At 43.7% G+C, this 23,239-nt stretch overlaps 1 protein-coding gene across 5 annotated transcripts in view; it reads right to left on the reverse strand.

The window, feature by feature from the left end:
- Window positions 1-550: 550 nt before the first annotated feature.
- Window positions 551-23,239, reverse strand: part of casz1 (castor zinc finger 1) — a 79,636-nt gene continuing 56,947 nt past the window's right edge. For 3 of the 5 annotated variants that reach the window (XM_018665905.2, XM_018665903.2, XM_018665904.2), the window contains exons 6-19: window positions 21,486-21,650; window positions 19,663-19,835; window positions 17,924-18,792; window positions 14,473-14,605; window positions 13,982-14,045; window positions 12,833-12,996; window positions 12,369-12,491; window positions 11,940-12,260; window positions 11,631-11,829; window positions 10,630-10,801; window positions 8,879-9,027; window positions 7,663-7,900; window positions 6,429-6,788; window positions 551-5,654 (exon numbers count right to left, since the gene is read on the reverse strand). In XM_018665905.2, the coding sequence (XP_018521421.1) occupies window positions 4,393-5,654; window positions 6,429-6,788; window positions 7,663-7,900; window positions 8,879-9,027; window positions 10,630-10,801; window positions 11,631-11,829; window positions 11,940-12,260; window positions 12,369-12,491; window positions 12,833-12,996; window positions 13,982-14,045; window positions 14,473-14,605; window positions 17,924-18,792; window positions 19,663-19,835; window positions 21,486-21,650 (4,392 nt within the window). In that variant the 3' untranslated portion in view covers window positions 551-4,392. The remainder of the gene's footprint in view (window positions 5,655-6,428; window positions 6,789-7,662; window positions 7,901-8,878; window positions 9,028-10,629; window positions 10,802-11,630; window positions 11,830-11,939; window positions 12,261-12,368; window positions 12,492-12,832; window positions 12,997-13,981; window positions 14,046-14,472; window positions 14,606-17,923; window positions 18,793-19,662; window positions 19,836-21,485; window positions 21,651-23,239) is intronic. The other 2 variants (XM_018665911.2, XM_018665910.2) reach the window with 1 other exon arrangement.

The following is a 23,239-nucleotide window of genomic DNA, read 5'->3' on the forward strand; positions in this document are numbered from 1 at the left end:
TCTCTGGCTATTACTGCAAGATTCGGGAACAGGCAGGCGGTGAGTCCAAGGCGGGCAAATCTCCATAAATCCTTCCACAGTGGCTACCCTCTTCAGACTCCACTGTACAATATCTGTCTTCATCTAAGAGTGCACAGGCCCAGCCACCTGCTTTTCCTCTGTTCAACCCCCTCCCTCCACGCTTTGTGAACTTAATAAAAGCTGCCATTAAGCAGCGCTTCATCTGTTTGGGCCCTAATCTGCCTTATAGGCATCATGTGACCACATATGCAGTGCACACCTGTCGTATGTGTTCCCAGCCCCGACTGTTGCCTCTCTGCGCTGCTCACACTCTCACTCAACCTGTTCCTGGCACATCAACCGACTGCATGTCAGAGATGGCCGGCACACAGGCACCCCCCCCAACCCCACCCCCCCACACACATTGTTGGCACTTACAGTATATACGACTTGGAGGTGTTTTGTGAAAAGGTAGAAAGTATGCATCTGTTGAAAGACATGTTGTACTTTTCTCTGACATTCAAAAACACATTGACACTGAAAACAGGCCTAAAGTCGTTCAGTATGTTTTTATTTCACTGAGTGAAAAGCTCAATCTTTGCATAAGACATGCAGAAACAGAAGAAAAACATAAATATAGCACAATGAAGATGAACAGCACTGTATCCAAGTGGAAATAAGCAATAGAACTAGAATGAATAGTAGTGCTGAGGGCAACAAATTCAAGTAGAGACTTTTTAAAAAAATTGCTTCATTGTCTGCTTCTCATATAAAATGTCTCATGAATCTCGCCAAATTGAACGCTAACGGGAGATGGCTTTTAGTCCAAAAGTGCAATATATTTTACAAAGTCTAAAATGTTGCTCTGTTTATCCACTACGCTGCAGTAAGCAGGCGGCTTCCATATTACATTTTTTCCAGCAGTGGAAATACATCTCAGTTTATTTCCCCACCACTTTTTTATACCATCCTTTTTACTCTGTTAATTAAAACAGTAAAATGATCTGTCGTTTCAGCAGCAGCCTATGCAGGATTTGGAGGTCGTTTCCGTCTGGTTTTTGTGTAATATAATTTTCATGTTTATTCTCTTTTTTTCTGGTAGATTATATACAGGATGCCAGCTGGCTGACAGATGGTGATGCCTTTACCCGTGTTTTTTTTTTCTCTTTTTTTTTTATTAAAAAAAAACACACACACACACATCACAAGGAAGAGAAGGAGGAAGGACAGGAACAGCTGTAGACGAGGGGACAGACAACCAGCACACTGGCCACTGGGTGACATAAGGGAGTGGGAGGAGAACCCAGCACATGGCTCAAGGCAAAAAAAAAAAAAAAAAAAACTAAAAAAAAAAAAGATAAATAAATGCGTAAATGTGCCCTGTTAACACTGAACAAGACACAGAGAGCCATCTTGTTAGCAGTAGCAGGCCTCTAAATCTCCGTAATGGTCCTCAGCTCTGATCTTGTTTTTGCACCAGAAAGTCAAGCGTGAACAACCCTAAACAACAAATATTGTTGATTCCCCCTACCTGCATGGATGCAGATGATTTTTTTGTTTGTTTGTTTTCAAATTCTGTGACAAAAATAAGTGTCTCAGTTGAATTTATAGCAGAACAAAAGCAGGGAAAAGACGAACAAGGTCATGAAATATGAACCGAACCTCTGAGCAGCTGGGACGAAAGCCACAGGTCTGTGTTCTTACAGTCCTGGCCTATCTATCTGTCTCAGGGAGAGAGACATACACACACATTCACACACACACACTCACACTTCAGTAGTGTCACCTCCTGATAGAAGAAGTGACAGAGATCACTGCCGTGACCTTTTGCCCTGCTGTCATCCAGCAGCATCTTTCCCCCTCCACACGTGACCCAAAATATCCTCAGGCTGAAGCACTATCAAGCACTGCATGTGTATTTTTATAATAATTATAGCTTCTTTATTTTCAACTTTTTTTTTTTTTACAAATCCTGCTATTTTACATTGTCACACACACTCACACGCACCCACACACATAAACTAAATTCAAGTGCACAACGCCTCCCAGCCCCTACAGTTATCTCAGCACACAATGAGAAAACAAAACAAATGTAGTTAACGCCTCTGCTTTGCAACAGAGTCCCGGGAGACAGTTCAGTCTGTGAACGAGGCATGCCCACAGCAAAGTAAATATAAACCAAGAATTTTCAATTAATGAGGAAAAAAAAAAACACACAGAAAAATGACAATGAATAAAACGAGTCGTTAAATAAAACAGAAACATCAATGAATGAATTCAAATCAGTGTATTTTAGTTTGAGCTTCTGACATAGTTCGGAAAAAGAAAAAAAATATACTGCAAATATCATAACGGAATCTGCCAATGTTATAGTATCAACAACTTTTTTCCAAAAAATCTGGGGTAATTAAAAAAGGTCACGCACACAAGCAAACTATAATGAGGCTATTTGAATTTTTAACTTTTTATTATTCATTTCTCCTTTTACGGTTTTCTTTTTAAAGGAAGCTGTTCATCAAAGAGCATTTTGTTCATATATAGTTATTTTTTTACAGAGGAAAATACTGTACAACCTTTTTTTTTTCTTCTCAAAACAATATCTGGAGGAATATCATCTACACACATTATTATTCCCTATATAATGATCATTTATTTCCAATGCCAAGCTCAGGAGATAATTCACGATCAGTGTGTCCACTCCTCGGTCGCACAATATTCGCTCAGTATAAACCAGAGGGTGGCTTTGACAGATTTATAATTTAGTACTACAGTAAGTGAGCATTGCCATGAACTTCTTAAGAATTAATTTAAATCACAGTCCGTATTAGTGTTTCTTATCAGGGTGCTGTTTTTCTGCTGCACCCGTTTCCTTTTTTTTCTTTCAAACTGTCCAATCACAGAAGCAAAATAAAACCCAGTCTTTAAATAAATCACAGAACAACAGTTCTTAGTCACACTAACATCTATTTGTGCATTAAAGCAAAAAAACAAAAAAAGTGAACTAAAACAACATCTTTAAAGCAAATTCCCTGTTAAAAGATATATATCATTTTTTTTTTTCAGACGGTAAAAATGAACCTAAAAAGTGCAATAACACCCTAAAAATTTCTCATTGGAAGGTCACATAAATATTAAATAAAAACCGTTACAACAGGAGCTCAACCACAGCCATAGTGAATGGAAAACAAAATGCCGTTGAGACATTTTTCGGTCTGTACATTTTTCAACATAAAACACACTCCCTGACGCTTCCTCTGCCGTGTCCCCCTCGCTGCATCTGAGTGACTCATTGTTTCCTGTGGTCAGTCTGACCCCCACTCCCCCACCCACCCTCCCATCCGTTAATCACGACCTCGCCTGCTCACAGATCGATATGCTTCTGACTAACAACACAACAAAACGACATCGTAATGCAAAGATGCAAATGGTAACAAAAATAGTTTTAAATATGCTCATGAGTTAGCTATCATCATCGGTATCATCATGGTCAGCTAATATAAAAGTGCACTATCCACACACAAACTTGATTCCTCCACAGGGGGTGTAAAAATTACAAAGGGCTGAGCTTGAGCTTGGTTTTGGTGCTAGTAGAAACATTTCTAGCAGAATGTCAGAGAGAACTGTTGAGAGACTGGCGACTTGCTGGACGCCCCCCAATCCCCCCCATGACTGCAGCTGAGACTGACCAAACAGTTAACTGCCGCATGTCACTGAGAACAAAGAAAAACACCTGAGAGAGACGGGGACAAGCAAAATGTGACCCCCTTTCTCTCTGTGTCTAATAATAATAATAATAATAATAATAGTAATTAATAATATAATATTAATACAGAAAAAAGATCAAATGTTTGAACGCATCCTGTTTCCCCTTAGTGATTCACGTCCCTTTTTCTACGTATCCACGACCCTGCAGTTCATGTTGCCTGTGCCAGCAAAGTTCCTTTTGTATATCATCGTTCACACACACACTTACATATATAGTTATATAGAGAGATTTGTTTTTGTTTTTCTAACATTTTTTTTTTCCACACACAAAAAAGTGAAAAAAATAAAAATAAATTAAAGTCAAACATGCACGCACACAAAAAGACTGATGTGTAGTAAAATGCTTTACATTGCTGCCCCATGTGTAAAACAGGGCCTAATTCTGTGTGTCTCCGTTCATATTTTTTAATGCATAATTGAATTAATAATGTTGGTCATCTTGTAAACATCATAATAAATCATTTTGGGCCATCATTTTCTCCACGCTGTTGTTGTTTTTTTGTTGTCATCTGAAGTCTCTAAACATGATAAATGAGGCCACTTTCATTTTTGTTTGTTCATAGTACACAGGGTTTTTCTTCAGTTCTACAGTCACTGTTTTTTTTTTTTTGTTAGTTTTTTTCTTTTTCATGGGTCAGCGTCTTGCTTTTCCAGTTGGGAAGTATCAGTGTGGTTAACGGAAGCATCAAAACTCTCATCATTGTCCTTCTCGCCATCAGGCTCCGCCATTGAATCATCATTTGAATCAGTGTTGAGATCCTCCTCTTCCTCCTCCTCCTCTTCTTCCTCCTCCTCTGCGTGCGCCTCCTCCTCTGGCGACAGGTCATCTTCAGCTTCGCCAGATGTTCCTGTGGTGTCGTCCTGAGCTGCCTGCAGACCCAGCGGGGGTGTGGGGTTGTGGCTGGGCCGCGCTGCTTCATGGTGAATCTTCTTGCTGAGGTCCAGTGAGTCACTCAGACCCAGGCCGGCTGCATTCTTCAGGAAGAACTGGGAGCTGCTGAAGTCAGTGCCCAGGTTGAGGGAGCTGTCCAGGCTGATGGTGGACGGCGGGTACGGGTGGTTATAGTCAGACCCCATGCCGCCTGTTGGGTAGAGCATGGAGGAAGCACTGCTGTTGATATTGTGGGACAACCCATGGAGGCCACCAGGTGAGGAAGTAGAAAGACCCCTGGAGGCTGGAGGGACTGCCGACATGCTTCCTCCCAGGTGGTGAGCTCCTTCCTGTTTGGGTGACACAGATGGCAGCTCGCCCCGCTCCTGCTTCTCGTGCTTCCTCTTGTGGGAGTCCATCTGGGACATGCCCACCACCGTGTGCTTACACTCTGGGAAGGTGCAGTGGAAGTGTGAGCACTTGAGCTTATATTTGCAGTCGGGGACCTCGCAGTCAGCGCTGGAACTGAACTGGCAGAAGCCAGCGGCGCTGATCACGTCTTGCTTGCCGTGGTGCTTGCGGTGGGCCGTCACCTTGGTGCTGTCGGTGCAGCGGAAGCCGCAGCGCAGACAGTGGAAGTGGGTGCTGTTGCCTGAAAACTGGCAGTCAGGGAAATTGCAGCTTAGTGAGGATTTGAAGCGCTTGAAGTCGTCCAGGACCAGGTTGTCCACGCGGTCGTGGTGCTGCGCGTGCTTGTACATGTGGGTGCGGCCGCAGAACTTGTAGCCGCAGTTCTCGCGCGTGCAGTGGTAGTGGGTCACCTTGAGGGAAAACTGGCAGCTCGAGTCCTTGCAGTTCTCATAGAGGTCATAGCGCCGGAAGCCCTCCAGCATCATCCCCTCATCCAGCATCTTGCGTGACGATGCGGTCTTGCGGCGCTTGCCGAATGGTGACATGTCCTCAATGATCCAGAAGCGCTTTTTCGCACCGGTGGCCGTGGGAATGGAGATCGTGTTGCCTGAAAGAAAGGAGACATTGAAGAATGATCAGTCGGCAAGCAAAGTAAAACCCACAAACTACAAGCAAATTACACCGCGAGACCCTCCTGGTTCAAACACTAATATGCGACCTTACTCAGCCAGAAGTGGTTCACAGCTGAGTAAGCACGGAGAGCAACATATTTTTTTATTCCTAATTCCCAGAATGATTAAAGGAGACCGAAAATGATAGATTGACTTTGGAACATGACACTTTTACAGGGTGTCTCCAGCCTCCAAACAGAGGCGGAGCTGTGGGTCTTAACCGACCCTCTTATCTCCATGTTGTTTTATGAGGGGCACCCACCTTTTGCAACACCCTGGGGTCACTGCTAATGATGTGATCCCTGTTCTGCAAGACAGGAAGCAGTGGGCCTCGATAAAACTTAGAGCGTGATTAAAATGCTGCTGATGCAGCCTTGTTAATGGAAGCTAAACAAGGCTCGGGCTTCATACTACAGGTGCCAAATTTACTGCTCTGTCTCTAAATCCTAGTAATACTAAAAGTGAAAGCACACACAAAGGTGTAAGTGAAGTAATTATACACATTTGTTCTGTTACTGTACCACTTCAGTTAGCATGCACTTCTCATCGCTACATAAACGTTCTGTTTTTGCATGCTGGAAAGCCCCCTTTACTTTCTCGTCTTTCCACATCAATACTGCAGAGAAAGGTTGGATCACACAGTTAAATGCTGCACAGGACTCAAGTCAAGAGTGACAGCTGCAGTGTTGGTTTGCGCCGGGGATAAGTACCTGCAGCATCCTGCACTATAGGGACGTCATTTTTAACCGGAGACGGAGTGGCAATGATGGGGCTGAAAGCTGGTGTGTTGGTTGGCATGACAACACTCCGAGTGGCTCCCAGAGAGGCGCTGAGCAGAGAGTATGACAGACAGGATGGAGAGAGGAGGTATGGGAGTGAGGGGAGAGGAGGTCGAAGGAGAGCAGGAGAGAGGGATGGGGCCTGGGACTGGAGACCAGGCTGAGGAGCGGAGGGAGGAGGAGGTGGCAGTTGTGGTGGAGGAGGAGGGGAAGAAGGAGGAGGTGCATTTTGGGTAGCGCTAGTGTCAGCAGGGGTGGTAGGAGCAGAAGTGGTGGCGGGGCAGCCTTGTCCTGGAGAGACAGGTTGACCAGAGAGAGTGAAGGACAGACAAGAGAGGGGGGGGAAAAAACACACAAACGGGTACACACACACACACACACACACACACACACACAAACAAGGGCCAGATCCCGCACACACAGACACACGCACACACAGAGGGATGGGAGGTAAAAAGGGAAAGATAAAAGATAAGAGAATGATACAAAATGAGGCCCATTCAAGACAAGTAACCCAAACACCAGCCAAAACAACAATGATGAGTGTAGTGGATAATATTGGCAACACATGGAGAAATGTGAAAATCACAGGCAGGCTCAGACTTAGAAAAAAAGCAGAGGAGAAACCATTTATTTAGTAAGTTTGAGGAAAAAGAGTCTGTTTTCCCTTTTCCTTTCCTTTCTTTTCTTTTCTCCCACAATTCAACCCACTAAAAGTGCTAAAGTAGACATAAAGCCACAGGGATGATCTCTGGCCAAAGGAAAATGTAATAAGCTACATACAGTGCAATAACTCAAACCACTGATGTACAAAATGGATGTTTTATGAGGATGACCACGCAAACTGCAAAAGATTTTGTCCACGAATCAGAACAATACAGCATTGTCATCAACCTCATATAATATGACTGATGATATTGATTTAAGTTAAATTACTACATCATGGAAAACCTGACCACAGAATGTGTGAAATGACAAGTTGTTGATTTTCTGGGTAAGGTGGATGAGTGTGGACTGAGAGAAGCGTCATGTACAATGCTGAATGTAAGAGTAGAAAACTTGTATTGTACCATTTGGCTTTCAGACTTAATATTAAAGCTCTACATGCTGCCACTTAGACACCTATTGGATCTTTTTTTTTTTTTTTCTCTTAACATCATCTTACCTGCTGGAGAGCCATCATTGCCTACTGGCGTGCTGGTGCAGCTCCGGTCCTGGTTGGAGGACTCAGAGGAGAGGCCCAAGGGGCTGCCTCCTCCTCCCATGTAGTCCATGTAATCATCAGTCTCATCCATGACGGCAGAGGAGAAGCCGGAGGTGATGCCGGGCTGGGTCGCCATGGACCCGGACACCATGCCGGGCGCCTGCTGCATATCGTCTGCCCTCTGACCAAGTGGCATCGCCTGGAAAACAGATCGTCTTTATTGTACAGGGACAGTTTTCCGAGTGCTCACTCATTGTGGAAGCTGTTGGTTCTCTGTAAATGTTACTATGAACAGTACGGTCTAGACCTCTATATGAGAAGTTCCCTGAGATAACTTCTGTTATGATTTGGCGCCATTTAAAGACAAACTGAACTGACTTGACATCTTAAACAAACATCTTTGGCTTTAACGTGCCATTAATGCAGGTGTTGGCTCTTGGCTTACGACCAAGCATTTCTCAATACATCAGAGGCATTTTGAAAGAATGAAACTCACACTTCAGTCATTATATGAGGGACTTTGAAATGGAAAAAAAGAACAAATAGAACTAGAAAATCCACATGTTTGAATCCACGTACGGTACAAGTTGTCCACACGTCAGAAGTTAAGTTAGGGAATCGAAAAATTTCATCAAAAGAATGTCACGAGTGATTTGTTTGTGACTGGTATGACAGGATATGAGTGCTACTCTTTTCCCTGAATGTGACTCATAGAACAGGAAGCATGATTTAAAAGAAAAAGACGACAAAACCAACCGAACTAGGTACAGTCACGTAAACTTTGGATGCCATTGAATAACAGGTAGACTTCATTATTTTTGAGTCTGAATAATAAAAAAAAAAAAGTGAAAATAAGATTTTTAAGAAATCTTTAGAATCTTTTTAAATTGTCATGTTGCAGCAGAAACCACAACTGTATGTTTTAAAATGTGGGTGTGAAAAATGTGTCTGCCCCTTTAAAATGATAAGCTTTATTGGTAGGAAAAAATCTACAATACATAACTACGTGCAGTAGCTCGAAGGGCAAAAATTCCATTCCATATTTAAAATGTCAGTTAAAGGGTGTGTAAGGTACTTGGCATCATTAAAATACATATTCATCAACTTTCATTCACTCAGGTGTTATCTTCAGATAATTAGAGTATGTGTCATATGTCACAGTTTCTGCCATTTGTACCTGGGATGGGACTCTGTCAAAGTTCTTCCCCAGCATCCGCCTCATGTGTTTGCGTGCGTGTGAGGTCATCTGGTGCTTAAGCAGGAAAGAGAACTGGCAACCCTCGCGGATGCAGTGGAAGTGGCTGTTGACTTGGTTATACTTACAACCTGCGAAAAAGAAGAAAAACAAAAAACAGTTTAACAGTTGTAAACTCTCCATTTGCAGATTAATTTGTCTTCGTGAGGCAGCTACGGCGCTAAATGCAATATCATGAGCGTGACGGTGTCGTGATTAGATCAAACACAAAGTGAAATATTTTTAGGTTTTTTTAATTTCATGATATAGCTCTGACAAAAGAGGGATCGGGTTTCAAAGTGTTTGGGAGTGTACATGTAGGAGGAATATTAGATCACTCCGGTGTCACACTGAGCAAGTCAAGGCTTCTGTGCACTAAACCTGTGGAGCTCTTTTATTACACTGACATGCTTTATTCAATTAGGAATTTACATAAATAAATTCTCATTTTCTGTGGGCCAATAATGCACACACCCCTGCAAACCAAAGTAAATATACAATTATTACCATATTAAATTCATTTTTCAAAGTATCTCCATTGTCATTTTTCCTTTTGTTCTCCATTGTGCTGCTGTCTGCTTCATATTCTTCTGTTCTTTTCTCATGTTTTAACCGGTCTAGCTCTAATTGCTTTATGATTTCAAATTAAATGAATGTTCCATTTTGTGTGTGTTAATCAAATACCATTATATAAAAGCAGGCAGAAATAATTGAAAGAGTAACATGCTGGGCAGGTGCTAGCATGTCAGTAACCATGGCACCCAGTTTAAGAGCACAACATGTCTGTGTCATCAAATAGCTTTTGCACACACGTTTCAAACACGCAAAGTTGAGCAAATAACAGTAACCCCCGTGACATGAAGGGCCTTTTGTGAGACAGAAACCAGGTAACATCATCAGCTGTGTTCAGTTTAATGTCGCTGCCATGGATACTGGCAACCCATCAATTCTTTATGACTGGAGAGCTAGCGATGGTAATCCTTTCTGTTTTTCCCCCAGCCCAAACAATACAGTTGGCAGATCAGGCTGGGGACAAAAAACAGCTGTTTAGGGCCTGTTTTTGTTTGCTTTGTTTCTGCGTTCTGAAAAGCTTGTGTAACCGCCTGAAAAAAACAGATCACTTTTAATTCATTTCTGTGTGATGGCAGCGGTGGCTGTGAGGCGCAGCTTCAGAACACAAACAGGCTAAACCAGACAAGCCGGATAATTAACAAACACAAACCTAATTGCTCATTTCTGACAGGGGCAAAAGGAAGAAGAAAACAACCTGGATGTGATTGCCCCCTTTGACGTTATTGCTCATATAGTACAGGCGAGACTACCTTTGGGACTTGAGGTGCCATTGTGAATATGCAAAACACAGCAACAAAATCTGTGAGGCAGACCTGTTTCATGCCTCTTAAACCACTCAAATAGCATGACAGTGTTTGCCAACACTGGTCTCTCTCCCTTTGTAAACACAGAGAATATCCTCTTGCATCAGCCACCGAAAATCAATCTACATCTTTCTCAAGTCGACACCTTTAATCCACACATCTCTCCTGGCAAAATATTATCAAAAGCTGGAGTGTTTGCGCTGACACAGAAGGCTTGTTGGGTGATGTAGGGAGAGAGAGGCAAAGACAAAAAAAGGCACAGAAGAGAGACAGAAGGCCAAAAGTTATTCATCAGATCAGAGGGATTTTTTTCCTTACCGAGCCTCCCGCACTCCTCCCTCTTGGTGAAATATTTGAAACCATTGGCGGCACGGCGCTCTGCCTTCTCGTGCTTCTTGATGTGCCATGGCAGCTTGGTGGTGATGTTGGTGACAAAAAAGCAGCCAGGCCGCAGACAGTGATAGTGGCCCCTCATTCTGAACTCGCAGTGCTGCAGCGGAGACACACAATTTGCAATTTCATGAGTCAATTGCAGGGAATGTTTGAAAGCCGTAAGAGGGAGAGGATTAATATTATTTGATCTTTCTTTTGTGTGCAAAGTTAAAGCGAATACTACGCACAGTTTGTCCCAAAAACATAATCAACACCCCCCTCTCTGGTCATTTGGAACATCCCACATTTCTGAGTATGATTACTTTTTTTTTCCATGCTTCCCACAAACACCCCTCCTTTCTAACATGTCTGTACACCACCATCTGTTTGTGAGGCCCAGATCCCAAAGGACTGGGCCAAATAAGATCTGCTCAGTTCAGGAGATGGAGACTAAGGGGAGGAGGGGAGGAGAAGAAGGAGGAGGAGGAGGAGGAGGGAAAGGGGGGGACTTTTTGTGAGAGGGGTGATTTTCGACACATTAATGAATTCATTTAAACGGTTTTCCAAATACGGGCTCATGAGAGCAGGCAGGGGCTGCCATTTAGGTTTCATTTGCGAAGCATTCCCCTGATTTTTGCCCTATTCCAGACAGCCTTGTTTACTGTGCAAGTGACAATGATTTATTGGGTAATATCAGCTAAATTGGCCTTTTCTGAGAGGAGAATGCGGCAGTCAAAATGACATCATTGACATATAAACAGGCATTACTGGGGTGAGTCGACTGTCTTTTTCAGCAGAGATGGAAGACGGGGAGCAGCGGTTGTGAAAGCCTTGAGTCAAATAACCTCAAATACTGGTCTAATAGATAGCATACTTCATGCTTAGAAATCTGTGGGAGATGACAGTAGGTGATTCAGCTCCTGGCTGAGTTATCAACTCCCACTCACCTGGTTGGGACAGAGACACTGGAGAGAGTAGTAGGAAAACTGATCGCGGACGTTGACCAGGTTGTTGTTGGGGTTGATGTGGTCCAAACAGTGGGACTCGGCCTTGCCAGAGGTCTTGCACACATACTTGCAATTCCCAAACAAGCAGTGGAAGTGGAACTTGTTTGAGTACTTACAGTCAGTAGCCAAACAGGGATCACTGGATGAATGGAAATGGAAAACACAGTTCAATCACAACTTGGCAAAAAAGAGGAATGGCAACACACTGTGCTGGATTCTGTTATGCAAGACACAAAGGTTTTCTCGTACTTTTCCTGGAACTGCAGGAAACCAGGTTTGACTTGTGGCTTAGCATTCTCTAGAGAGGTGGTGGCCAGAGGGGAGTTGGCTGGCAGGTTGGGCATCGAGGCGGGCATCTGAGGGATGCTGCCGGTCAGCTGCTTCCAGGCCAGGAGGGAGGGAGGAGGAGAGCTGTAGCCACCAGAGGAAGTGAGGTGTGTTATGTCCATGGAGGGATTGTTGGCCATAGAGACCGGGGCGGCAGGCTGCAGAGGGGTTCCCTCACCGGAGTCCTTGCCTTCACCGAACTGAGGCTCCGGCTTCACTTTCAAAGTTGCTCGGAGGTGGAAGCTAAACAACAAGACAACAAGGTGGTTTTTATGTTGATCAATAAAGCTGAAAACTAAAATGTAGAGAGTGAGGGTGTATTTTCTAATCACCAAACAGTGTGACACTCACTTGGCATGTTTTATGGCCCCATCCACGGTGCTGAAGAGTGCACCACAGTCTTCTACCAGGCAGTGAAAGTGCACTTTCTGAAGGAAGTCACACTGAGCCTCACAGAAGTCATCCGTGTCAAACCTTGACATGGATAGATACCAAAGATCGGTAAATTTACTGCCTTCTCGATTAAACTACAAATACTGAAAGGACAACTTGTTAAACTCCTCATCTGACAGTAACTGTTTCTACATCCGTCATACTGTCATACTGTCATAAGTCATTTAAAATTCCTGCAAAACCAGATTCTTTATGTCTCAGGGGGTTTCCAAGTGATACAGTATGTGAGGAATAGTACTAACATAAGAAGGTCTACATATTTTTAAACTCTGACTGTTTTCTCACTATCGAAATGAACGAGTGAAGTCTAACTAAGTGAATCCGATTATAATTAAATATGCACTTCCTGCATGTTTTATTACCTGCGGAGATATGTCCTCCAGATCTCAGTGGGTTTTTCTAGCAGGGGCCTCTTCAGCACTCTGTTAAGATACTGTGCTGCCTCTGAGGTGTCGCCGCCCTGCCCTTGCTCCAGCTCCGTCTTCAGGTTCATGGCGTTGAAGAGGGCAGGGTTCACCTGCGACATCTACAAAACACACAATGTGTAAAGCACCGGCCGCCGGGTTAGCTAAACATACGTAAGCTGGGAACTTGCATATGTTAGTGAGAGTGTGAGAGTTAACAAACACACACACAAACGATTTGGCGAAGCAAAAAAGCACAGCCAGATTTTACAAACATCAAGGCTTTTGCTTGAGAGCAGGCCAAGCGTGTTTGCCAAGCGTCCTCTGGGAGCAACTGTTAACCCTTTTATGTGATGTGGTGGCTCAAATCAAACCCCTAAAAGCTGACACGACACGAGAACAACACGTCTTCAAGCTCCTCTGCTGTCTGGGTTCAATGAGTGCTGTGAGGAGAGCAACTCTAAAGTTAACCTCTCCGGGGGAGAGGTTAGAAAAGACGACATGTGTCTGTGTGTGGAGGGGAAGCCTGAGGGGGGGGGTGGGTCTTGACCAGTTGGTGAGAGTAAAATAATGGAGGCTTAACTGTCATTACATCATCAGTGTAATGGAAACCACCTGGCACATTTGTATCAGTCAGCTAAGATATATGATTAAGACAACGTCCATTTTAATCTTCACCACAACAAAAAAAATACACATTTAAATTTCCATACGCTAACATTTAGACACGGTAAAAAATGAGGGCAGCGCCTTCCTGTTTTTTTTCTCCTCTGACTTTTTAATCAAATAATTTACAAACTCTATAAATAAATGTAGAGCGAGGCGCGGGGAAGAAAAAGTATAAAGGAGGAGAAAAAATGGACGGCGAGTTCAAAACAGCTCATCAAAAAACAAACATCTCTATATATCTGGCATGGCACCCAGCTACTGCTTCATTATATTAATTTGTGAGAGGTGCAGTGAAAATTACACCGTATGAAAAATGGCTGGAAAATTTAAATGATACAAACTCATCTTATTAGCGGTGAAACATTAAAAAACAAACAGGCCCCTCCGTGTCCCGCTAATTTGTCTTGGGATGAAAGGCGTTTGATGGATGGATCTTACCTTATTCATAAGCGAGGATAAAAGAGATGTATTCCCTGGTACAGGGTGTCCGTTTGATTCATTACTGGAACAAGGAAAATGAACAATGTTTAGTCAAGATTTGCATGAGAACAGTAAATATTACTATTTATCACACAAGGTGTGCCTGTATAATGAAGAAGAAAAATGCTGTCTTCTTAAGAAATAAGATCTGCTGTGACTTGTAGGGAAGATTGGAGTTGAAGGTTTATGTAAACATCCTTCTCACGCAAAAATTGAGAAATATGTTGAGGATTTTGTAATTGTATGCACAGTATATAAATGAGATATTTTTGATAAATAATTGTAAATATAACCCTGGCTCTGGCTGCCAAGACTGTAGAAATCATCCATCAATCAGAGAAACCTCATTTCGTTGTTGATTTATTTTGTGAATATATTACATGAATTTACAGCAAGAATTAACATCCTCCATATAATATTAACCCTCTGTCTACCATGAAGCTGTGTACCTGTGGTCTTTCTTGCTCAGGTCGAGGCTGTGCTCCTGCGTGGAGTCTTGGGAGGCCCCGGAGTTGCCGTCCACTGGCTCCTGCTTCACTTGAACCAGATTGAACTGGCTGGCTGAAGCCGGCTGCCCGTTCCCTGAGGATCAAGCCAGAGATGCAGAGGAGAGGAGAGACAACAAAGTTATTGTTGGTCAGCATTATTACCCTATGACGAGATCCAATCTGACTTCTGTCCTGGCCCGAAAAGAATACTCCGAGTGATAATTATTGCGAAATTATGTCAGGCCGTCAAGCCTTTTAAATGGTGATTGAGAGGCGGGAGATATGAGGGAAAAAGACTCCTTTTTCTGCAGCACTTGTCACAACTCATTTGCCAGGCTGCCTCTTAACTGGTCATTAAGTGAGATGCTAATGCTGAGGGAAAGTGGCAGTCTCAGATTGGCCACCCCCCTCCCTTCCCACCTTCCCAGGCTCCTCGTTGGCCTGACAACAGGCAGCCAATGCCACTGAGCGTACCCACAAGGAACAGGGGTGCTATGTCGGTCAGATTGGAGCTGACAGCCAATCAGATTGGTTCAAATAGCGTGACCTCTCGATCACATTCTCCTCCAAATAGGTATTCAGTGGATGCTGTGAGCGAGGACAGGAGAGCTGAAATGAAATAAATAAAGACCAGGGAACAACGTGGGGTAAAAATTCTGACGGGAGGAAGTTGAATTCTGCCCCAGCCCCACTGATCCCCAAGGGACTGAAATATTAATTTGTCCTGGGGCTATACAGAGAAAGCTGGGCTTTTGGCAGACAATAAGTGATGCTTTATTTATTTATTTATTTATTTTAATGTGAGCAGGAGGGGTGAGGGCCCTGGCTTAGCCTCTCAGACACCATACGACTGGAAAGCACCAATGGCCGTGATTGGTTTGGTGAGGAATCTGTTGTTTAGGAATTGGGGGCTAGGGCTGAGGGATTGTGACAGGCAAGGTCATGGGCAACCAAGTGTATGCCCTTGGCCCTCAGCCCTGGTGAGGCCCCTCTCCTCCTTTCTCGCTGGGGAGAAAACAAGACCAGCCTACGTAAGGGGGAAACCGACCAGAGTTCCCCCCTGCTACAAGATGACCCAGAGACATATCAGGCAGAATAGGAGTGGAAAAGCCAGTCTTGGGCCTTGTCAGCTGAAAGCTAGGAGATGGGGAAGTGTCAGTGTCAGTGTCAGCTCAGTTTGACAATGGCTGAGGTTGGAGGGGCTGGGGGTGGGGCCAGGGTGGGGCTAAAGGAAAACAGCAGTCAAACAATTTTGCTGGTTTGAGGTCATCAAATGCTTACCATGTCTCCATACAGCGCATCCTCCCTCCCCCCCAACTTGATAACAGTACACCCAAAATTAACTAGCCAGACAGATCCTGTCTTGTCATTGACAATTACATCAACTCTCAGACCAAATGAGAGCACATTATATCAAGAGCAGCCACTCACTATATGATCTACACATGATCACCACCCAGACAAAAGCATTCCTTCACTATATCAGAGGCTGAGCTGACTGTTAGAGGTGGAGTATAGCACAGAAGTCTCCTACTCTGTTGCACATCATGAAGTTATTTTTTCTATCCACTTCCCAAAGAGAGAGAACAAATGACTTTGACTCAAAGCAGCTTCTTTCTGGAAATTATCCAGGAATAATGTACCACCATGTAATTACTCCGGATAAGATACAGAGCTTGTGAAAGATCATTTGTACTGTGTGTCTAATTAGTAAACCCTTCAGATGCTTGAATCTCTGGGAAAAACACTTAGGGGTAAATTAGAGCGGAACATTAATAAAAAAAAAAAAAAAAAAAAAAAAAAAACACTGAGAAAATACTGAAAGCAGAAACAGGAAAAATGCTCAATTCAAAACACAGGCGAAGTTTCACAACCGCATGAAAAAAATAAACACTGTGAAAAATAGCCACAAACACTGTGACTTTTCTCACACCTTTTTGACAGAGAAGCACAAACCACTTCCTCCTCATTTTAGCCCCAAATGTCCTGTTCACACATTTTATGAAGCAAATATGAGAAACACGACCGCAGCTACCCCTCCATCCTGTATGTGCACTGCGTGAACTTTTACCATAAAATACTCTACTGAGGTAGGGCTGCTTATTTTAAACCAGCTCTTCTATCCAGCAGCAGGATCTGAGCTGCAGCCTTTCAGTGAGCCAACAAGAGGGGTGGTGAATGCACCATCTGTGGAGGCCCCACCCTCAGCGGGGGCCTTCCCAGTGTTTCAGACTACCTGCTGGAAGCCCAGAGGTGGAGCTCAGCCTGACAGCCTGGGCTCAGCTCGGCTCCCCGGAGCAGCTGCCCCGGCTCTCTCCTAGGGCCTGTCCTGCTCCAGGAACACCACCAGGAATTGTAATCCTTCCCAGTCCCAACATCCGGAGATGCTCCCCCTTGCAGCCCCATTTACAATCCGCGCCCCACCTGCTCAGGCTCAACACAGGAGGCCCCACTGCTACTTGAATGCAAGACTGTGCTCTGCAGTGCATTATCAATTTAATACTTTAACTTCATTTTCAGAAGCTTTGTTTAGAGCAATATGATAAACAGAGACAAGGCAATTACCTCCAAAAATTATGTGAATTGTGTTTATGCTAAATAGATATTGACATGTTTTTCTGGTAACAGAAGGTTTCTAGAAATTCAAAAAGTGTGTCTTTGCTGATGCATGCAAGTGTGTCTGAGTTCTTGTAACAGTGAAAAAAAGAGAGCATCCTTCTCAGCTCTGGTGCATTGAGTCATTTCTGCCTGAGCGATTTCAGTTTTTTTTATCAGTTTGCATAGAGGATATGAAAAAAAAAAAACAATTTTTTTTGTTCTCGCAATTTCTGAACTTAATTTCATTCCACCTCCATTTGCTTGGAACGGGCGCAGACAAAGATAAGAGACCAGTGATGAGGAAACATGTTCGACACAAGCCCCAGGAGCCCCCCACTCAGAACATCATAAGAGACTTTTACAGGCTCTACTCTCCCCTGTCAGCGCATTTATCTCCAAATGGATTGTGGGTATCTAACAAACGATCAACACAATAACAAGCCCAGAGCAGAGGACCATGCCTCCGGTATGTCCCTTTAAGCCTGAAAGCGGCAGTTTTTCTGTCTTTCACTCCAGAGTCGGATAGTGATAGAAATGACCTCTGTGTGCACTCTCTCTCTGCTCTGGCTCTAGTGAGGTGAAGTTCATATACAAAAAAAAGGATGTGGCTTTTACTATACATGCAGTGTATTCTCTGTAATATATACAGACTAACTGAACTTTAACTGACTACTGACTCATTCATGTGTTAAACTGGTTTGGTTACAGCATTAAACTTCTTTGTTTTTAGCACAAATTCTTATTTTCCATTGTGTAATGGGTGTGGTACCCTCACAAATAATGCACAATGATGACTATTTGTGAAGTGACTGACCTGTGTCGGGGTTGTTGGAGGGCTTCAGGGCAGCAGCTGCCAGTCTGGCCATCATGGGTGATATCAGACCTTTGCTCGCCGAGATCTTCTCCATGATGGAGGAGGTGGCAAAGGAGGTTGGGGTAGACGCCATAGATCCGTCTGCTCCCGCAGTGGAGCAACCTTGGGTCAGTGAGTCGGTGGGCATGGAGTGGGCCCCAGAGGATGCGGCCGATATCAGGCTAGCGGCTGGTGGAGGTGGTTGCAGAGGCAGCCGGGGCATGAGGGGGAAGAACGGGTTGGAGGCGGCCAGGGCACTGTTGGAAAGAGCGAGGGCCACTGGCATGTTGCTGGGCAGGGCCTGGGACAGCAGGCTGGACATACGCTGGCCCGCAGTGGGCAATGAGGGCGTGGGCTTGAGGGTGTGGCCCGTCGTAGAGGAGGACGAGATGGCGGTTGTGGGTGTGGCCAACAGGTGCGATACAGTGGTGGACTGCTGGGTCGTAGGCGAGGCACTCAGGCTTGAGTTCTTGCTGCTGATGGCCGAGAAGTCCATCAGGTCATCATTGCTTGATTCCTCTGGCTCATCCTTTGGGGGCAGGAAGGTGGAAGAGAGGCCCATGACACCCGAGGAGCGGATGTGCCGGCGCTCGTGCTTGCGCTTGTGGGAGGTCATCTGGCTGGTGGAGGTAAAGGTGAAGCCGCAGCCTGAGCGGATGCAATGGAAGTGGTTGGTGGCTTTGCTGTACACACAGCCTTCGTACTTGCACTCCTCATACTTGTAGAACTTCTTGAAGCCATCTTTGGCATAGGCATCATCCTTGATGTGGTAGCTCTTGTGCTTTTCAATGTCACACTTATTCTTGAAGGTGAATGTGCATCCTGGGCGCCTGAGAAAATAATGGAAAATGAGGGGAAAACATGATTAGACATGATGCTGCATTACAAAGCCTCCACAGTGCCTTGGTACAGTTGGGAGTCATGAAGATGGACCACATGATTCAAATACTTCACAATGGAGGAATGATAGTTGAGGCCGTTCAGTGACACAGCAGCAGCTCATTGACATGTTGTCATTTGCAACCTTTGCCAGAGGGATACAATCCAGGAAGTGAGTTTGTTGAGTGAACCAAGTGATTATCCATATCCACTGAGACCAGTTCTATGGCGCACGCCCTTCAAAATAAAAGCTTGACGTGGTGTGCCCTCATAGCCTTTACTGCATGTCATTCCCCCACTCTCTCCCTGTTTCCTGTCTTACTCTCACTGTACTATGAATAAAGGCAAAAAGCCCAGAAAATATTAAAAAATAAGAGCTTGATGCAAACTCATGAAACTCAATGCACTTGAATGAGAATGTATTTATATATATACATACATATATATATATATATATATATATATATATTTTTTTTTTTTTTTTTTTTTTTGGGGGGGGGGGGTTGTGTGTGTGTGTATAAATATATATACAGGTTTATTTTTCTCCTACTTCCTTCTGTCATTCTGTGAAGTTCAGAAATATTAACAGGAAGCCATTAGTCATCATTTTCACTTGTGATGTTAAGACTGTGTCCTGCCTATCATTTATTTACTTTTAAGTAAGGAATATTCCTATTTTCCTGTCGTGATCTGGAGACTTTGTTATGGGCCTCTGCAGCTAAGTATAAATTACTATACATTATGATAATTATTTATGCTTAATGTAGTTTTTTTATAAATGTTTCTTAAAAATCCTGTGGTGAAACACTAGGCCTATTCACCTGCAGTGGAAGTGTGTAGTCTTCTGCCCGTAGAATTGACATCCGACTGTGCCGCAGTCCTCGGTGGCACGGAATCTCTGGAAGCCGTCGTTGATCAGCTGGGCATTCTTTTTGTGGAAGTTTTCATGGGTCATGACATCTGAGGTGCTGGTGTACACCTTGCTGCAGCCCACCTACGAGCAGAGAGACAAGGCACGGTAATCGAAAACGCGATCTGGGGCCACAGCAGACACAAGAGTTTCAGTTTGCAAGAATGGTTTGAAAAAAGCCAACTTCTAAAGCGCAATGCTTTAAAGAGATCTGATATACTGTACAAGTTGTAGAGAAAGGAGCTCAGTGTGGTTGAGAAAATGCTAGTGGCCTAGAAATGGGTGGAAGAAAGTTGTTTTCTCATGTTCACAATTTAATGTGTTGTAATGCACACCAGAGTAGTGCAAGTTTCAACTGAAACCCTTGTGAATTGGAAACAACCTTGTCATTGTCACAATTGGAAAAAAAGAAAAAAGTGACTGAAAGAAGCAGTGGTCACAGCAGGCAGCTGAAACTACAGTACCTTCCTGGCAAAGCTGCCTTTTAGAAAATGAAATTCATATTTATGGTGTGACAGTGCAGTCACCACAAACTTACTGTAACTCTGAGAACAAATTTCAGAGGTGGAGGGGGCAGAGGAAAGCAGACAGGAGTAAAATGACTGTCTTGGTCTTTAGTTTAAAACGCTCTGGTACTCAGGAGCCCTCAGAGCCAACAGAGGAGGAAAAAAACAGGTAATGTTTGAATTAAAAGCAGCAATTGTATATCATCCCTGGCACTTTTCATCCGCACAAACCGGGCAAGTTCTCCATATTGAGTCAAACAATGAAAAAAATGCCACTCTGTTTTTTTCCCCCCTAAATCACGAGAGCCGATGCCAACATCTGCAGGTTCTCAGGGACTGTTAAAACAAGGGCTGAAATGTCCTAATAACAATTACGCCGTTAGAGGGGTTTAAAAAAGAATATATCTCAAGCCATCCTCCGCTGTGCTGCTGCCCTGCCGGTGAGAAAGCTCTCGGCACAATGACACATTGAAAATAAGCAGATGTAAAAAAAATTAAACAAATCCAGAAGGGGGAACAATCTTCAACTGGCTGCTTGGTACTAAAAGATGAAAAATGTGTAGTTTATATAAACACCTAACAGAATTTTATCCATGCCAATTAAGGAGTGAGAGAGTGAGGAGGTGGGGGACAGCGCAAGCAGCCTCACGTGTATTCACCCTTTTTCAATTTATTTACTTTGGGACACGTTTTGCCGAACTACTCTTTAAAGACACTTTGGTGTGAATGGAAAAAGTGTGGAACTGTAATTCCACTTCACAGATGCAGGATAACTGTGCGAGTCTTACGAGTGGCCTCATTTCCCAGATCCAGGCATTATTTATATCAGGACGCTCTGTAACTCTTTTTTATTTTTACCTGCCTTTTTCTGCTTTTACACTGCCCTTAAAAGTCACCATCACAAAAAAAAAGAAGTTGTTTTAAGGCTTTTAATGAAGTGTGTGTGATCTGGTTTACTGATAACCATATTTGTTGTGTGGCTCTGGAATGTAAAGTGAATGAATTATTATTTATCTGTAACATTATATTCAGCAGTTTTTAATTAGCATGAGTGAGTTGTGGGTTGTTTGTACTATATGGAATGCTTAAGCACATGTGGTTATATTTGCAGATGAACATATTTCTGTTTCCGTGTGTGTACATCTGCCTGCATGCATGCCTACTGTACGTGTTTGTGGGTTTATTGTGGCTACATGTGTAGGTGCAGGAGGGGGTGTCAGTAGTGTACCTGCATGCAGTGGTAATGGGTGCTTTTTCCATTGAGGTGGCAGCCGTGGTAGTAGACACTGCAGTCGTCCAGAGGGCTGAAACGCATGAATCCATGCTGCAGGGAGTTGTCCCTCTTCTTGTGCATGTTGTAGTGCCTGATTACATCCTGCTTACTGGTAAACCTCTGCAAAAGGGGAGGGGGAAAAATGTACAGCAACAGGTTGGTGTTTATTTAAACCAGTCCCAGAATCAGCAACAAGTCACTTTATCTCTGTGGAAGCAGCAGCTGCAGCATTTGGGAGCCAATTGGCAGTTGGGGAGGGTTGTACACGCTGCAATGGAGAGGGCCAGGATGTCTTTAAATATGACGCGTTCTGTGGTTATTGATTTACTTTGCGTATCTCCAACTTGTGTCCTATCCAAATGCTGCAAAGGCTCTGGGACTTTCTGAGTACAAGACAAGCTTGAAATGAAACATGAAACATGAAGTATGTTCCCCATATACCTCCCGTCTTTACATTATTTTCTTCCTTCCACCAAAATCTTTTTTTTTTTCTTTTAATTAAGATGAATCAATTGGCATGCAAGATCACAGTTCTGATGTTTCTGACTCTGGAAAAATTATGTTCCATGCAGATGGTTTCTCAGACGTTCACAGGGGAAAACAGAAGACAACAGAAACAAACAAACAAACAAGCCAACCAAAAAACGTTTTCCCTTTCAATTCGCTGAGATAAGATTCCATTTTTAATTAAAGCATTAACACTCGCTTTTGGTGCAGGCTTCGTCTGTAATGATGAGTGAATATGCTAAGAGGCCCACCTTCTAAAATTACAACATAAATAAATAAATGAACAAAAAATCCCTCCCACACCCAGGAGTCAGGAAGAGAAAACAGAAAAGTCAGTCCACAGAGACCGGCAGCAACAAAATCTGCTGTAATTGGACTTAAGCTGATGTTACAGAAACTGTAACGGGAGAAGCACAAATCAATGAGACAGTTCTTCAATCCATATTTATCTCCAGTTGAGGGAAAAACATCAGAAAGAACTATTCTAAAAAGCAACTAATTGCTGTACAAAGTAGGGTAATTGCTTTGTGTCATGTGTTCCACTCGCGCACAAGTAAAAAGCTAAGATCTCACACAGCTGTTCCCTTGCTCTTGGCCCGTTTCCCACTGCATATTTCTGAGATGTTTGACTCCTGTAGGAGCAAATCCTTCACTAGGATTTTAAATCTAATCGATGAATGCTTTAGATTCATCACTTTTTGAATAATTTTTACTGAAAAAATCCTAATCTCAGCTCTGGGCTTTGGGCTTTCTGGTATCTAATAGTTGATGATGACCGGAAGATAAGTTGAACTGCGGTCATGGTACATTCGATCCATCAAGCTGTCCAAAATAGGCCATGGAGAGAGCTGACTGGGAAAAAGATCTCATTTTCAGTTGAGTGGTGATGAAGGTTGGGAGCCACTTGCTACATTTATTTTAGGATTCCCACTAGTGTGGCAAGATGCACACTCTCCCTCATGTACAAGCCCATGAAAGGAGAATGTTAAGACTCAGCCAATCGCCCAGAGGCTGGCAGTGGGATAATATTCCAGGAGTGTGTGTCATGTAACGTTTCATGAGTTATCGCTTCGAAAGGGGCTGCTCATCACTGCCTGCCTGTTTTTTTCAGGGTATTGACATCCCGAGAGCTGGCTTCCAGAGCATATCTGTGTTTCCACGCAACGCCAAAAGCAACAGAGAAATGTGGACCTGACCGTGGA

This window comes from Lates calcarifer, linkage group LG6 (assembly GCF_001640805.2).
Source record: "Lates calcarifer isolate ASB-BC8 linkage group LG6, TLL_Latcal_v3, whole genome shotgun sequence".
NCBI lineage: Eukaryota > Metazoa > Chordata > Actinopteri > Centropomidae > Lates > Lates calcarifer.